This window comes from Pelophylax lessonae (assembly GCF_965119305.1).
Source record: "Pelophylax lessonae genome assembly, chromosome: 3".
NCBI classification, from domain to species: domain Eukaryota; kingdom Metazoa; phylum Chordata; class Amphibia; order Anura; family Ranidae; genus Pelophylax; species Pelophylax lessonae.
Genome location: NC_138770.1, coordinates 464,062,330 through 464,080,038, shown reverse-complemented (window position 1 = coordinate 464,080,038; position 17,709 = coordinate 464,062,330). Strand labels below are relative to the sequence as shown.

General features: G+C 41.3%; 1 protein-coding gene across 1 annotated transcript in view; it reads right to left on the bottom strand.

Moving 5' to 3' along the window:
• The window catches only part of LOC309551829 (scavenger receptor cysteine-rich domain-containing protein DMBT1-like), a gene marked incomplete at both ends in the record, with an annotated part of 214,327 nt that extends 196,962 nt beyond the window's left edge, over window positions 1–17,365 (bottom strand). Inside the window, 2 exons of the mRNA XM_082252526.1 lie at window positions 14,599–14,637; window positions 17,317–17,365. Of these exons, the coding sequence (XP_082108652.1) occupies window positions 14,599–14,637; window positions 17,317–17,365 (88 nt within the window). The remainder of the gene's footprint in view (window positions 1–14,598; window positions 14,638–17,316) is intronic.
• Between the last annotated feature and the right edge of the window lie 344 nt (window positions 17,366–17,709).

Here is a 17,709-nt window from a genome sequence, read left to right as displayed (position 1 = left end):
ACCAAGACAATTCAAATTTAGATAACTGAGAAAGTTGCTGGGACCATTTTTTACAAAGGAAATCAAAGTTCTGGGATGCTAATTGTGACGTGTGTGCAGTGAGGGTAATATCCAAGTACGGAACACCCTGAGAACTCCACGTGTATGAGAATAAGGCTTGTAGGGACATTTTATGCGCCTTAGGGATGTTAAGATCTAAAATTAGAGACTTTGAGCAATTCACCTTGTAGTAGGAGATTGCGCTGAATTGCGTAAGCAGTTAGTGAGTTTGGGGTAGGGATGTGGCTGGATGAGTGAGAAGAAGGATAATGTCATCAGCAAAGAGGCTGATTGTGTGGGTAGACTGACCTATTTGGAAACCTTGGATCTGGGGGTTTGAGCGTACAGCTTCAGCCAATGGTTCAATGAGTAGATTAAATATGAAGGGAGAGAGGGGGCAACTCTGACGTGTTCTATTTGTAATATTGAAGGGGTTTCGATAGAAGGTTAGAGGTATACACCTGAGCTGAGGGGGCAGGAATAGAGGGCAAGGAAAGCTGTGAAAATAGGGCCTTGAAAGCCACATTTTGCCAGCACTTTTTCCATATAGCCCCAGTGGATTCTGTTGAATGCCTTCTCCGCATCCAAAGAGAGTAGCAGAGAAGGCGCTCGACCGGACCGAGCGAGGTGTAGGAGGTTAATGATCCTTATGGTGTCATTGGATGCCTGCCTTCCCTTAGTTAATCTCATCTGATCAAGTTTTATTTTTTCTGGGAGGATGTCAAATAAGCGACTAGCTAGTTATTTTGCATATATTTTAACTTCTGAATTGAGTAAGGATTTGGGCCTAAAGTTTGCAGGGGATGTCGGTTCCTTGCCAGGCTTAGGTATAGTTACCAGGTAGGGAAGTCTGTGTAGCTGCTAGCCAGAATGTTTTGAGCATGTGGCGTGCTAATTGGTTTTTGAACAGCTTGTAATGATTGTTTGTGAGTCCATCAGGGCCTGGGGATTTCCCTTGTGGCAGTGAATCTATTGTTTTGATGATTTTGTTTTCAGAAAACGGAACATTTAAGTATCGAAAGGTGATCCTTTGATAGGGATAGAACCGTAGCCGAGCTAGAAAGCTGTCAATACCTTGAAGTGTAGGTTGAGGAATGTAATGCTCATCTTTGAGATTGTAAAGGGAGCTGAAGTACTCAATGAAAGAGTGGTCAATGTCTTGGGGATTCATTATTTTGTGGTTCCTGCAAGGATTAATAAGGTGTGAGATTTTGGTTTTAATTCTTTGGGCTTTGTCTGTGGGCCAACAATCTACCAGCTCTATTACCACTGGCATAGTGCTTAACCTTCAGGGCTTTCACTGACTTGTCAAACTGCTCAGATAAGAATCTTCTGAGGTCTAAACAGTTTAGAGAGGATGGAGGAGCATTTGGAGTCTGGGTGAGCCTTATTCAGTGCCTCTAGATTGTGAATCTCTGAGAGTAAATTATTCAAGCGTTTGGGAGTGGCGCCTTTTATATCGAGCACAGCATTGGTGGATAATTTCTCTCATATACACCTTGTGTGCATTCCACACTAAGAAAGGATCTCCAGAAGGGGAAGCATTAATGTAAAAGTAATCCCTGAGATGTGGAGTTAGTAGCTGTGTTGGAGGAGGTTCATAAATGACTTTTGAGTTGCAACGCCATATGCATACAGGTGAGCAGGCATCCCTCCACTGCACAAATATGGAAATGGAAGCATGATCTGACCATGTGATGCCAGCAATGGAGGAGGACATCTGCTGGAGCAACAGCTTATCAACCAGAAACAAATTAATACGAGTATAGGTGGAATGTCTAGGAGAGAACTAGGTAAAGTCTCTCTCCTCCCCATGCTGGCATTGCCAGACATCAAACAGGTCTTCTGCATGTTGTAGAGGACCCAGCGTGGGCACCGGCCTTTTGGGTGGGTTCGATGAGTCCAGCTATGGGTCTACTAGTGTGTTGAAGTTTACACATATTACAAGGGAACCGTGTTGGATCTTGGAAACTTTGCAGAGAGTTTTGCGGAGGAAACGGAGTTGGTGAGAGTTCAGGGCGAATACGTTGACGTGAAGGTGTAAGGCTGGGCATTATTATCACAGGTGAGTATGATATATCTGCCATATGGGTCCAGTGTGATGTTTTTGAGTGAGAAAGCCAGTGTGTTCTTGAGAGCAGTAAGAACTCCCTACTTACAGGGAGCGGATGCAAGAAAAACATTTGGGTAATCCTTATGAGAGCATTGAGGGGACTGTTGGGCATGGAAATGGATCTCTTGGACACATAGCATGTCAGCTTGTAAATTGGCGGCTTCTTTTCACAAGGAGGCCCTTTTGGCAGGATGGTTTAGTCCTCGGGTATTAAGCGATACAATTTTGAACCCCGGGAGGGACTGTTGTGATATGAAGGTTGTAGCAGGAGAACACCGGATCTAGAAGTTTACTGTCTGTGACTCAAAATTGGTGACGCAGCGGTGGTACAATGGTGGTACAATCAATCAATTTGGACACAACCAGCCTGTGAGATTTTACATGTGATTATTGCTAGTGGCTATTATGGCCACTAGCAGTAATAACTGTGCTCTCCTGGCAGCGAAGGCTCACCGTGTCCCCCTGCTGGGAGAACACAATGGTTTTGTGGGAGGGATTCCCCCATCAACAATGACCATGAATGACTTGCACGGGGGTGGCCCATACACCTTTTTTTAAACAAAAAAGGTAAAAGAAAAAAAAGACCCAGATCATGGAGTGAAGGAAGCAATCCCATCCCTCTCACACCCCAGCACCGTAAGCCTTACTGAGGCGTAGGTGCAGAGGAGGCGTAGAGGTCCCGAGCACACAGCCTGAGATTGACCGGATGAACCTGTGGAGTAGCAAGCTCCTGTTGGTCCGCGGGAACACATGAGACATCCCCACGGGAGCGACTTGGAGGAGGAGACTTCTGGCTTGGTCCGGCATGCTCGGGGGAGCTAGGAGGAGAGCGGCGGAGCTAGGTCAAGAGGACCCGTAAGACTGGTGGTGGGGGATTGGTTGGCTAGGCGGAACACCAAACAGGAGGGGGCTGAGCACGGAGAGCTGGCCCCAATGTGGCCCAGCAAAGCAGTAGTCAAGTGGGGAAAATTAAAGATACACCTCTACCAAAGTAGATCTAAAGGTGGTAATAGCCAGCCAAAAGTAAACGTCACCTGTTATCCACCTGCAAGAAGTGGTGAGTCACCTCGTCCTATTTTTTCCTTTTTGCTTGTTTGACTATTCTCAAATATTGAACTATAGTGACCTGTTAGCCCTGTATAAAGGAATAATTACAAGAGGTAATTAAATGAAAGCAAGAGACATCAGACAAAGAGTGAAAGGTGTGTTGGCTGCAGAAGAGGACATAAAGAGCCCAAGGACTAATAATACTGTGGGCAACCCATTCAAAGGGCACAGGTCAGACCAAAAAGCATACGATATGAAAAAAATAAAAGGAAGGTAAAAAGGAAAAATTAATAATGAGGAGAAAAACAAGTAAAGGAAGTGGAGCTGTAAAATCGCCTAAAATAAGCGCAAGTCTGGGGACAATAAAAAAATGTCTCATGTGGGGAGCAGTGACAGGTTGACAATGGAGAAACAGCTGGGAGCCCAGGCAAGACAGGTGACTGGTTATGATGATAAGGCAGGACAAAGCAAGACATCGGCAGGTACAAGTATCCTTAGCCAGTCGAGAATAGACCTAGAGATCAAAAGTGATATCGAAGGCAGAGGCACGGAAGAACAAAGTTTAAACACTAAATTGCCCACAAAGTCAGAAGTGGTAGACATGTTTGCTAAACCAGAAAACTCCATAAAAAACTAAATGGCTAAGTTACATGGAGACCTGGGTCAGATATTGGCAAAAAGATTACAAAAGAATATGCCATACAAATTAGAAGATCCGGAGAACCGTAATAGAAGGAAAAATCTGAGAAGCAGAGGCCTACCAGAAACAAGGCAGTGAGAAGACTTAACAGAAATTATCCAGAAAATATTAAATCCCTTATTAGGCAGAACACCATCAGACCTATTAAGGATCGAGAGAATACCGCAAGGAATACTAGCCAAAACATCAAGGGACATAATAGTCCGGTTCCATAATTTCGAAGAAAAGGCACAAATATGGAGAAGCTTGAAAGACACAACACCCCTAAAATTTGCAAAGACAAATCTTCAGGTCTTGGCAAACCTATGAAATGAAACATTAAGGAGAAAGAGGCTTCTGAAACCCCTTCTGGAGTATATGTACAAAAACAAGTATAATTGGGGCTACCCTGCATGCTTGGATAGGCCGAAAAAATGGACGCTCAGTAACACTGAGATTTCCAGAAGAAATACAAGCATTTTGTGAAAAACTTGAACTGCCTATACCAGATGTTCCCAGATGGCATGAAAAAAAGAAAGATTGCAAATAGAAGAAGATCAATGCAATTGATCCCCAAAACAAGTGTGACTCTGAATAGAAAATAGAATAAGAACATACTGGGGACTTTGAAGGAGAAGTGAATCTGTGCTGGTGGGGAGAGACTGGGGAAGAGAAAAAGGTCAACAAGTATGTGGGGAGGAAACCCTGGGCACCTGACGAGTTCGGAGCCCTCGCCCTAAGTACGAAGGGGGGAGGGCTCAGAAGGGCGTCAGGTAGAGCAACCCCCCAAAGAAGAGGAGTAGACTGGTACAATGGTCAACTCAAGACCAAGATAAGGTCTAAAATTTAAATGCACAGGAACAACAGCATTAGTGAAGGGGGGAGGGAGGGATGGGGTGGGGAAATAGGGGTAAGGGGGGGAATGGGGTAGGAATTGGGATAAGGGGGGCAAAGCAAATGAGAAGAAAATATTGTGCAAAACTTCTAAAACCGTTTGATGATCTTGTCTCCCTTCTAATCCTGGGTTTGAGCCTTTGAATTTGGTCCCTAGAAGCTTTCCCAACATCCGCAACTGTCTTAGAACGGGAGAGGGGAGAGGGGAAAAGAGATAAAATACAGAAGGAGGGAGGAAAGGGAGAGACAACATGAAGACCCTAAATTTCTTCTAATATAATGTAAGAGGATTAAACACGCCAACCAAAAGACATAAGGTACTAGAAAGATTTAAACAATATTTTGTTAGTATAATATTCCTACAGGAGACACATATAGCAGAAGACACAAATGTGAACCTATATACAATATACTATCCGGTATGGTACTATGGGGACTCACCAACTAAGAAAGCAAAGGGAGTTGCAATTGGTATGCCAAAAGCAGAAAGGTTCTCCCTGGAGGATAGGTTGGCCGATCCAGAAGGATGGTAAATTTTTCTGAAAGGACAACTGCAGGAAATGGAATGCACACTGGCAAATGTTTACTGTCCAAATAAGAACTAAAAAGGTTATCTGAAAGGATTTCTGGAGAAGTTGAAACAGTTTAAAAAAGGCAAATTGATTCTGGCAGGAGACATTCATTTCTGCATGGATCCATTCTTGGATAGCACATCCCGAGCACAGTATACAGTAGTTCACCAACTTAGGATGGTGAAAAAAACTTGTTCAATGTCAATTAATGGATGCTTGGAGGATCCAACATACTGGGGAGAGAGATTATTTCTTCCATTCCCCTGTGAGCGGGATGTATTCAAGGTTGGATTATATTATGATAACAACTGTTTCTAGAAATCTGTGCTCTAAGTATTGTTCGGGATCGTACCGGACTTTTGGGTTTTCGGTACCTGGACAAGGACCCGAACATTTTACTATATATTCGGGATACAGTCCGTTGTTCGGTTGTGTTGGTGCGGCTTTAATGGCGCGGTTTCAACAGCTGCAGGGCAGCCAATCAACAAGCGTTTAACTAGTGTGCCCTTAGAAGCCATCACAGCCATGCCTACTAATGGCATGGCTGTGATTGGCCAGTGCAGCATGTGATCCAGCCTCTATATAAGCTGGAGTCACGTAGCGCCGCACGTCACTCTGCTCTAACTACTGTAGGGACAGGTTCCTGCTGCTGATTTGAGGGAGAGATAGGAGATTATTGTAAGGACAGGCTGGAGAGATTGCTTTCAGGGAAAGAATAGGACACAGGAACAGAAGAATCTTCTTTGATCAGATCTACACCAATTTTATTGTATGGGGGTGCAGTGCACGATCTTTTTGCCCTGACCTGAGCCCAGTGAGGAGGAGGGAGCAAAAAAAAAAACTTTTATCAGTTTGTTAGGTGGGCGGCGTGCAGCGGACATTTAATGCAAGCTCAGTGCATATGTGTCTGCTTAATCTGGATTTAAAAAAAATAATAATTTTTTTCCTTCATATTTTACTGTGACATACAGCGTTTAGACACTGCTGTTCTAATCTGCTATTCAAAAATCACCAATTTAAAAGGGAAATTTTTTATTTCAGTTTTTCCTTTATATGTTACTGTGAGATAAAGTCGTTAGACACTGCTGTGTTCTAATCTGCCATTCAAAAATCACCAATTTAAGCGAAAAATAATTATTTTTCAGCTTTTCATTCATATCTTACTGTGACATACAGCCTTTACACACAGTGCTGTTCTAATCTGCTATTCAAAAATCACCATTTTTTTTTTTCAGTTTTTCCTTTATATGTTACTGTGAGATAAAGCAGTTAGACACTGCTGTGTTCTAATCTGCTATTCAAAAATCACCAATTTAAAGGGAAAATATTTTTTTTCCTTTTTATATGTTACTGTGAGATAAAGCCTTTAGACACTGCTGTGTTCTAATCTGCTCTTCAAAAATCACCAATTAAAGGGAAAAATAAAATTTTTTCATTCATACTTTACTGTCAGATACACCCTTTGGATACTGTTGTTGTATTCCGCTATTCAATAAACACCCATTTAGGGGAAAAAATTAAATTTGCGGCCTAATCTGTATCTGTACGTGTGAGATGCACCCGTTGGACACTGTTGTTCTAATCCGCTATTCAAAAAATACCCATTTAGGGAAAAAAAATTAAATTGGGGCCTAGTCTGTATCTGTACGTGTGAGATAGACCCGTTGGATACTGTTGTTCTATTCCGCTATTCAATAAACACCCATTTAGGGGGGAAAAAATTAAATTGCGGCCTAGTCTGCATATTTTACTGTGAGATACACCCTTTGGATACTTTTCTTGTTCTATTCCGCTATTCAATAAACACCCATTTAGGGGAAGATCCTAAATTAGAGAAATATGAGGAGAAGGTCAAATAAGGGACGTGGCCTGGGTCGAGGTGCTGCTGGTGGAGCTCCTGTTGCAAGGAGAGGACATGGTCGATCTGTGCCAGCTGCACGCACAAGTGAATCACCTTCCTGAGGTGTGAGTAGGCGACAGATCCTGCAGCAGTATTTGGCAGGGCCTAATGCGCCTCTAGAAATGTTGAGGCCAGAACAAGTACAGGCGATAGTAGATTGGGTTGCTGACAGTGCCTCCAGTTCCTTCACATTGTCTCCCACCCAGTCTACTGCTGAAAGGTCAGAGTTGGCATCTGCACCCAATGTCCATCAATCTTTCATCTCACCCCCTTGCAAATCAGCCGAGCAGTCTGAGAGCCAAGTCATGCAGCAGTCTCTTCTTTTTGATGACTCTGTTAGCATGGTTTCCCAGGGCCATCCACCTAGTCCTGCCCCAGAAGTGGAAGAGATTGAGTGCACTGATGCCCAGCCACTTATGTCTCAAGATGAGTACATGGGAGGACCATCGCAACACTTCTCAGATGATGACGAAACACAGGTGCCAACTGCTGCGGCATTCCGAATTGTGGAGACCGACAAGGAGGGCAGGGGTGAAGACTGGGTGGAAGATGATGTGGAGGATGATGAGGTCCTCGACCCTACATGGAATGAACATCATGCAGGTGACCTGAGTATTTTGGGGGAAGAGGCGGTGGTCGCACAGAGCCACCAGCACAGCAGAAGAGGGAGCAGGGTGCAAAAGCGGAGTGGCCATGCCCTAGACACTATGCCTGCTACTGCCCAACGCAGCAAGGGACCGAGCACACCAAAGCCAGCTCAAAGGAGTAGTGAGACCGGCACCTGCCACCCCGCAAACAGAGGATCAGCCAGCAACACCACCACCTAGGTCACCAACCATCTCCACAATGTCCCGTGGAAGCGTTCAGCTTTCTATCTCCCAAACACTGGAGCGGAAGAGGAAGTACCCCCCTACCCACCCGCGATCCCTGGCCCTGAATGCCAGCATTTCCAAATTCCTGGCCTTTGAAATGCTGTCATTCCGTCTGGTGGAGATGCAGAGTTTTAAAAGCCTTATGGCGGTGGCTGTCCCACGGTACGTCGTGCCCAGCCGCCACTACTTTTCCAGGCAAGCCATCCCTTCCATGCACAACCAAGTGGGTGACAAAATAAGGAGTGCAGTGCGCAACGCCATCTGTGGCAAGGTCCACCTAACTATGGATACTTGGACCAGTAAGTGCGGTCAGGGAATATTTCTTGCATAAATAAACCCCAGACATATCAGACGCCACAATATGGGAGGCCCATAAGGCATATATTAGGGGAATATTGATCTCGATAAGCTCTAGGAAAAAAAAATAAAGAACTACTAAAATGAATAGATTAATAGTAGAAATACCTGAGTTGGAACAAAAACATAAAAAAAGAGCAGAGGTTGAGATACAATATGCTCTAGTATTAAAAAGGGACAAATTAAAAGAATTAACGAAAGAAGAGACAAGACAGGTCTTCAATAGAGTTGCTAAAGAAAGATATAAATGGGGAAATAAGCCAGGGAGCATCTAGCAAGAATATTAAAGATTAAAAAGTCGATCAACTATATAGAAAAAAAAAGAAAAAATAGAGGGGAAACGGTACGTTTAATAACAGAAATAGATAAAGTATTTCCTAGCTACTATGGAGCTCTTTACGTAGTGAGGTAAAAGGGGTCACAAGAGGCAGAATAAAAAAGAAAAATAAAGATACAAAAATACATAAAGGAAGCAAAATTACCTAAAATATGAAAAGAAAAACTGCAAGTCTTAGAGGAACCAAATTCACAGGAGGAGATAATGGCAGCACTGAAAGACACACCGATAGGGAAGACCCAAGGACCCGATGGGTTATGACCCACTACTATAAAAAGTTTAAGGAAATACTAGTCCCAAAATTATGTTCATATATGAATGGGATAGGAGAAGGAAATGTACTACAAGCATTTGTAACAGTAATACCAAAAGAAGGAAAGGTTACAACTCTGTGCTCTAGCTACAGGCCAATAGCGTTATTAAATTCAATACAAAACTGTATGCAAAAGTCCTAGCAACGAGATTAAAATAGCTGATGCCCGAATTGATCCATGCAAACCAAACTGGATTTATCCCTGGCAGGGAGGGGAAAGATAATGGGATAAGAACATTACACAAATCAATAGGTATTAAAACTCCAGATCTACTGCTGTCAATTGATGCCGAAAAAGCATTTGACAGGGTGAAATGGCGATTTATGCTGGAAACACTAGAGGACCTGGGTATTGGCCTTAGGAGGGGCCAATGTATAAGAGCACTTTATAGGAATCTGACAGCATCGGTAAAGGTCAATGGGGATTTTTCACCCCTTTTCTGAATGTATAACGGGACGAGAAAGGGGTGCCCGCTTTTGCCCCTTTTGTTTGTCCTGTCATTGGAACCATTTTTAGCTACCATACGGAACAGTGCAGACATTGGGGGAGTAAAGGTTGGAGATGAGGTAGCAGCATATGTCGATGACGTTCTGTTTTATATAGCTAATCCCAGAAAAACCCTTCCAAATGTAATAAAAGAGCTAAAAAAAAAAGTGAACTCTCAAACTTTAAGATTTTTCCTATAAAGTCAGAAATCTTTAATATTGAGTTAAGTAAGAAAGAAGAACTAGCTTTGCAGAATGAATTCCCATTTACATGGGGGAATTCAGAATTAAAATACCTAGGGATATAACTAACACTTTCTTTAGGGAGCCTATATCAGGCTAATTATATCCCTTTGCTAAATGAGATATAAGCAGAAAAATATCAATATGGCCACTCTCATGGCTAAGCCGAATAAACATGGTAAAGATGGTAATACTACCTAAAATCTTATATAAATTTCAAATGCTACCAATAGCTATTCCACAAACATATTTTAAAATAGTAAAAACAATGATATTAAAGTTCCTTTGGCAGGGAAAGAAGCCAAGAATATAGTATATGGTACTCAGTAAAGATAAATCACACGGGGGATTAGCAGCATCAGACATTAAAAGATATTACACTGCAGTTATAATTTCACAGGTGATAGAATGGACTAAAACTCAGATAAAAGATGGGTTAAGATTTAAATCACATTAAGCGGAACACAGTTAAAAAATAATTTCTGGGTTCCACCAAAATATAGGAATACACACATGAAATAACTAGAGACGTAGGGATAAGATTCATAGACAAGCTAAATGGGAATATAACTCACCACTGATACCACTAGAGGGCACAAATTATTTTGCACCCGGTAATGAGGCAAAAGTTTAGTAATTTAGTAAATGGATAAAAAAATACACAGTTAAAAGGATATTACAAAGATAAGGCCATATCACAAACTAAAATCCAAAGGGGATATGATATGTGCCTGAATGAATAGAAGTATTTTCAGTTAAAGTACTTTGTGGGGTCTTTGCCACAACTCATTAGATCCGAGAGGGATTTGAATCTAGTGGAAAAATTATGTAACCCACAAACAAAAATAAAGCATTGTATATTTCAGATATACAAAAGGTCTACTGAAATGGTGGGCCTGAGAATGCCTCAATTCATAGAAACATGGGAAAAAGAGATAGGAACACAATTAAAAGAACAACAAATGAAAAAAATACTGGGAGCTTTTCACGATTTTGTGGCAGACATAAACACCTTTGAAATTAAATATAAATGTCTATCAAGATGGTCTATAACACCTGTAAAAGCACAAAAATGTCAACCACAGAAATATCCACTATGTAGGAGGGCTTCCCCCAAAAAATTGCTAGAACCGAAAAGTCCCATGCTTAGGGATTGGTTTAAAAGAATTTAATATGTATTTAATATGGAATATTTAGACAACAGAGAAGAAGATCAGACAGAGTTTCTCAAATAAATGGGAAAAATAGACAGAATTTAAAAGTACTAGCAAATATGCAGAAACTTTAGTGGAATAAGGGGGGAAGAGAGTTAGTAAATGAAGGTGAAGGGGAGAACGCACAATAAGGAGAAAGAGATAGATGAGTAATAGATGAAGGGAGGAGGGAGAGGGGGGGATTATGAGGGGGAATTGAATTTGTATTTGAAAAACTATTTTGAAAACCAGTAAAGTTTAAAAAAAAAGGAAAAAACAAACAAAAGTGCTATTTACCACTTCAATATCTGACACTTTTACTCTTTCACCTTCCTGGTCAGGCCAATTTTCAGCTTTCATTGCTGTCGCACTTTGAATGACAATTGAGCAGTCTTGTTTTGGTCCATTTGAAACAACTCAGCATGTTAAATTTAGGATCACTTTAAACACACCATATTTTTATACAGTTGAGAGAAATAAGGAGTCATTTGTTCACATAGTTAACCTGTAAACTTTCTGAGATGACACCCCCTGTTATTCAAATCATAAAAATGGAATTCAGAAAAAATGATTGGTTAAACACACAAGTACTTTTTTCACCACAGATTTTTAACAAATTTTAAAATAGCAAATGCAATCATTTAGATGTTTGTAGAAAGTTTAGTATAGTATACACTTTTGATTAATGGTTTAGTGCATTTATTTATAAAGATATACCAGTGTTTCTCAACTGGGGTACTGTTTGGGTTTACCAGACCAGTACCCAGTTTGCCCTTGATGAGTGTCATGGGGTGCCATGGTGTGGATGAGCTGGCCCCCAGCACCATAGCAACTGATAACACTCTAGGATAGGATTCACAGCATCATTTCTTCATATGGTGTTGGCAGCTAGCCTACCCACACCATGGCAACACATGACGCTGATCAAAGGTAGGCAGCATGCAGCATCACCCCCAGCACTCCAGCATCAGAAGCACAGAAGTCTGCCTCCTCCAGATCTGCCCCACCTGCCTTCCTCTGCCTGTGAGAGTGGGGGCTGTGTGATTTGGGTTGTTCTGTGATATGAGACACTGTGATTTGGGGGAGCTAGGTGATGAGGGGACCCTGTAATGGGGCCCCATTATAGGGGGCTCTTTGATGGGGGGCTCTGATGTGATGAGAGGACTCTGTGATGGGGGGACTCTGTGGTGATGGGGGAGCTCTAATGAGATGGGGCCTCTCATATATGGGGGGGCGCTCTGATGTATATAGTTGGGCCTCTGATGTGATAGGGTGTCTTGGGTGGCAAACTGGGGTGCTCTGATGTGAAGGGGATCAAATGTGATAGGGAAACTCTGATGTGTTGGGGGGGCTTCTGATGTGATGTTAATTTTAACAAGGCGGTTGTTTGCCTTGTCCCAGGCTCAGGTTTCCTATTGACAAGTAACGTTTATATTTATTACATTTAAAACTGGGGTTCCTGAAGATTTCGCATAAAAGAGTCATGACTAGTGTTGAGCGAACACAGACTGTATTATTCATGTTCGTAACGAATAATTGGATTTTTGTTACCCGAACACGGACCCGAAAATGTTACTGTATGTTCGGGTTTAAAATCCGTGTTTGGTCATTTTATTTCCTGTTTTGTATGTAATGGCGCGCTTTTAATGGCGGGCTTTCAAAAGCCAATCAACAAGCGTTTAACTGGTGTGCCTTAAGCCATCCCAGCCATGCCTACTAATGTATTAGTAGCTGTGATTGGCCATCTGAAGCATGTGGCCATGTTTTTATAAGTTCGAGAGCCCCAGCGCGCTGCGTCATTCTGCTGTAGTTTAGGGACAGAGCACACATCATACGTGCTGGCTGCTGATTAGGGAAAGACAGTGATTCTGTGAAAACTTTTGTCCGAAAAGAATGCAGGGTCAGGTCGGAGTGCAGGCAGGGAGAGTTATTAGAGCATTTTAGGGCGAGGCTGGAGAATAGACAGGGTCAGTGTTCTACATTGATTTTGCTGTGTGGGGGGTTGTGCAGTGCCAGTGAACGATCTTATCAATCATATTAGGGACAGGCTGGAGAATAGGCAGGGTCAGTGTTCTACATTGATTTTGCTGTGTGGGGGGTGGTGCAGTGAACACAATCTTTTTGCCCTCAGTTAAGCCCGCTGAGGAGGAGGGAGAAAAAAAATCTATTTTTATCAGTCAGTTGTGTGCAGCGTTTTTGCTTCAGTGCTGACTGTGATAAGACACTGCTGTGTTCACATGTGCTATTGAGTGATTTTCAATTTTATACACATTTTTCTATTCCACTATTCAATATACACCCTTTTGGGGTAAAAAAAATTAAATTGTGGCAAAATCCGTACTAATCTATTTAAAAATTACAAACTTAAAGGGGAATTTTCTTTTTTTTTTCCCTTCATAGCCTGCAGCAGAGCTGACTGACATAAGACACTGCTGTGTTTACATGTGCTATTGAGTGATTTTCAATTTTATACACTTTTTTTCTATTCCACTATTCAATATACACCCTTTTGGGTTAAAAAAAATTAAATTGTGGCATAGTCTGTACTAATCTATTTAAAAATTACAATACTTAAAGGGGAATTTTCTTTTTTTTCCCTTCATAGCCTGCAGCAGAGCTGACTGACATAAGACACTGCTGTGTTCACATGTGCTATTGAAATCACCAATTTTATATCATATTTTCTATTCCGCTATTCAATCTACACCCTTGGGGTAAAAATAATTAAATTGCGGGATAGTCTGTATTGGTACGTGTGAGATACACCTTTCCAATTTTTGGGGCGCATCTTACACCGCCGAGGATTGCAGGGCGCTATAGTTTGCCTCCTGTCTCCTGCCTCCTGACTTCAATGGGGTTCGGTGTCCGGGTAAAGTTCGGAAAAAGTCCGGGACACGGACCCGAACTCGGACTTTTTTTTCAAGTTCGGCCGAACACGGACATCCAGGTGTCCGCTCAACTCTAGTCATGACATAAAAAAGGTTTAGAAGCACTAGCCTATACATCACACCAAAAAAAGAGACAACTGAGGGGGTTGAAGGACTTGCTTCTAAAAAAGTAAAACTCCCTTGAAATGTGGAACAGTTAAGAACTAAATAAATAAAAAAGAGTTATGGGTTAAACAAAAGTTTTACAATTCCTGCTACTAAATACATCAATAATGACACAATATTTTTTTTTTTTAAAAAGGGTTGCTAGTGATCCACATTTTTAAAGAACAAATGAATTAAGATATTTCTGACATCAAGTCTGAGATAAGCAGAAATGTATTATATATTTTAACACTGCCCATCCTAATTTTGGCCTGCACTTTGTTAATCAGCAAAAGACAAGGATAGGTCATTAAATTCTGTGACTGAAACTTATTCACGGGTGCAGGGCTGAAAAAACACCACGCTGGCTAGACCATATCAATTTAGAAGGAATTAGTACTTCTCTTTTTATAGACACCAAAAACTAAGAAATATTTTCAGCACCATAAACCTAAAAGAATAAAGACTGATCAAATTTCATTAGGAAATGATATGATATGGTATATGATATGATATGGTACCTTGTATAGATGAACTTTCTGTTGTAGAACTGGTCCCTCCTAAAAGGAAATACACAGATCTGTAAATTTTTTTTGCAGTTCAGATGACCTAACCATGTGCAATCTTCTTTTTAACTGTAAATTCCCTAGATTTGTAAATGTGAACTTTGAAACGTAAATGGGCACGTGTCAAAAAATTACATTTTGCTTCAAACAAAGTGAAAATTGGAGCATAATTAATGATGTTGTCGAAGCACCAAGGCATGTATTCCTGTATTGTGACACCTTTTTTCAACTGCCCGCTTAATATTGTTGTGCTTTTGAATGTGAATATACAATGAATGTGAATATAAAAACCCCACTTTTTGATCTCTTGCTTATATATCCGAATTTAGAATGCCTGCTTACCACCTCTAAGAGAAAGTATACATATTTAAACTGGGAGTAAACTCCCATGGTTGACATCTACCTATAGGTAAGCCTATAATAAGTTTTATCTATAGGTACAGTAAATATCTTCTAAAAGTGCAGGAGATATTTACTTGTGAATGGGCCAGTGATGTCACTGGCACATGTGCTCTGAATGAAATGGCCACCCGGGCAGTTCTCTCAGAGTCCTGTGCTGTGAATAGCGGATCCTGCATGCATGCACGGGAGTGACGTAATCGCGGCATGGCCAATTAGACGGCCTGGAGGGCGCAAACCCAAAAGGAAGATGAATGAAGATGGAAGCCCTGTCAGCAGAGAGAGTGTGTCGCTGGAGGGCTTAATTTTAGGTATGTTTCACATAATGTGCTAGTATGTGATTCATACAGTATATAACTTTACCTAACAGGTTTAAAAAAAAAAGGATGGTGGTTTATTACCACTGTAACTGGCTGCCGACCACACCGCCATGCATTTGCTGTGGCAGTGTGGCTCCCCCAGGTGAACCGACGTAAGGCTACGTCGGTCGCGAGCAGGGAGCTAGGGGGCAAGCGCAATCCCGCCCCCAGTCAGCAGCGGGGAAGCCGATGCATGGGTCAGGCATCCCGACTGCCGCCTGACACAAGCGATCGTTCCCTGCTGAGAGAGAAGGACGGTCGACTGTTGTAAACAGCTGACCGTTCTTCTCCCTGGAATGATCATAGAGCCCCTGTGATACTTCTATATAGGATCACAGATCTCTATGGTCATTTCAGAAGCCACGCCCCTCCCCAGTTAGAATCACTCCCCTAGGCTCACATTTAACCCGTTGATCACCCACAATGTTAACCCTGCCAGTGTCTTTATTACAGTAACAGTGCATATTTTTAGCACTGATTACTGTAGTAATGTCACTGGTCACCCCAAAAGTGTCAAAAATATCAGTTAGGGGTCCGATCTGTCTGCCGCAATGTCGCAGTCCCACTAAAAATCTTAGATTGTCGCCATTACTCGTAAATCCAATCAAAATACGCTTATTGTGGTTTTAGTTTTACCAAAAATATGTAGCAGAAAACAAATTGTCCTAAAATGTTAAAAAATTGTAAATTTTTAATTGTTTTGAGAGAGATATAACAGAATGTGAAAAATATTGTTTTTTTTTTTCTGAATTGTCGCTCTTTTTTTGTTTATAGCGCAAAGAATAAACAAAATCGCACAGGTGATCAAATACCACTAAAGAAAGCTCTATTTGTGGGAAAAAAAGGACATCCATTTTATTTAAGTACAGGGAAGCACGACCGCGCAATTGTCCGTTAAAGTAACGCAGTGGCGAATCGCAAAATATGGCCTGGTCATTAAAGGGGAAAATCTTCCGGTCCAGAAGTGGTTAAGCAGCTACACCCAACTCCTCATCGATAAAGGACCTTGCTCTACAACAGAGGTTCCTAACCAGGGCTGTTATATGCCCCTACAAATGCTTCATCTCTTGTAGGTAGAGAACTCATACTCTTTATGGCATACTATGTTGAGTGAGGTACAGCAGCTGCTCTAAGGGAAGTGTGTTTTATTTAAATATACCACTTTAAGATTATTCCAAAGTGATAGGGCTCTATCACACGGCCGCTCAGCTGATCTTATCCGCTGCGGGACTTTTTTTTTTTTTTTTTCACAGAGCGCATGACACTTGTGTCATCCGCTACGTGTGTCCGCATATCATCCCATCCGTTTGCGGATGATATGCGGACATAATGTAAGTCTATGGACATTGCGGATGTAAGTGGATGACACCGCTGACATCCGATTTTCCTTCCTTTCCGTTTTTCACACGGAGGAAAAATAGGGTTCTGTTCTGTTCCAAAAAACGGAACAGAACTGAAAGGAAGAAAATTGGATGTCAGCGGATGGAATTCCGCTGACATCCGCAATGCCATTTACTTACATTATGTCCGCAAATCATCCGCAAAAAAATAGGATGATTTGCGGACAAGCGGAGCGGCCGTGTGAAAGAGCCCATAGACTTAAATGAGAAGCATTGCAAATGTATAAGTGTTGACTGATTAATCTTTTACTCCTATTCAAGTTTACTGAGGAGAAAAGATTACTAAAATTCCATTTCAACAGCTAAAATTAAAAGGAAATTAATTAAAATAAATTAAACATTTTTGTAGAGTTGTTATATATAACAGTGCAACCCTATCATAAATCGCAACACTGTGCGATATTAGGAGATCAGTTGTTGAAGAACACTACACAATATAAACAAAAAAGAAAAGCTACTAAATATTTATATTACAGATACATTTTGATCCAAAGGTTTTTGTAGGTTTGAATTACCTGACTGAAACAGAAGTCCAATAATAAGTATTTGATCTAAAGTCCCCATTGTGAAGAAGTCTATGTACTAGTAGGTATGAGAGTTATATTTATATGTTACACAATCTACCGCCACTTCTTCTTTTGCTGACACGTTTATTGATTAACTGATTAATTATTTAAAAATAACCCAATAAAGTAAGATTTCAAAATGTGCTTTGGATTTATGACTTAATTATCATTTAAGGAAACAATAGATCACTCTTCCTATCAATATTTGTGAACCTTTATGAATACTAGTAAATGATAAGGTGTACATACTGTATGTCTGGACTGCACATTTTGCAATAAAAGTGCATTTTAGCACATTTAAAGTCTATCAGAAATATAAAGAATGTAGCAGCTGCATTCCAC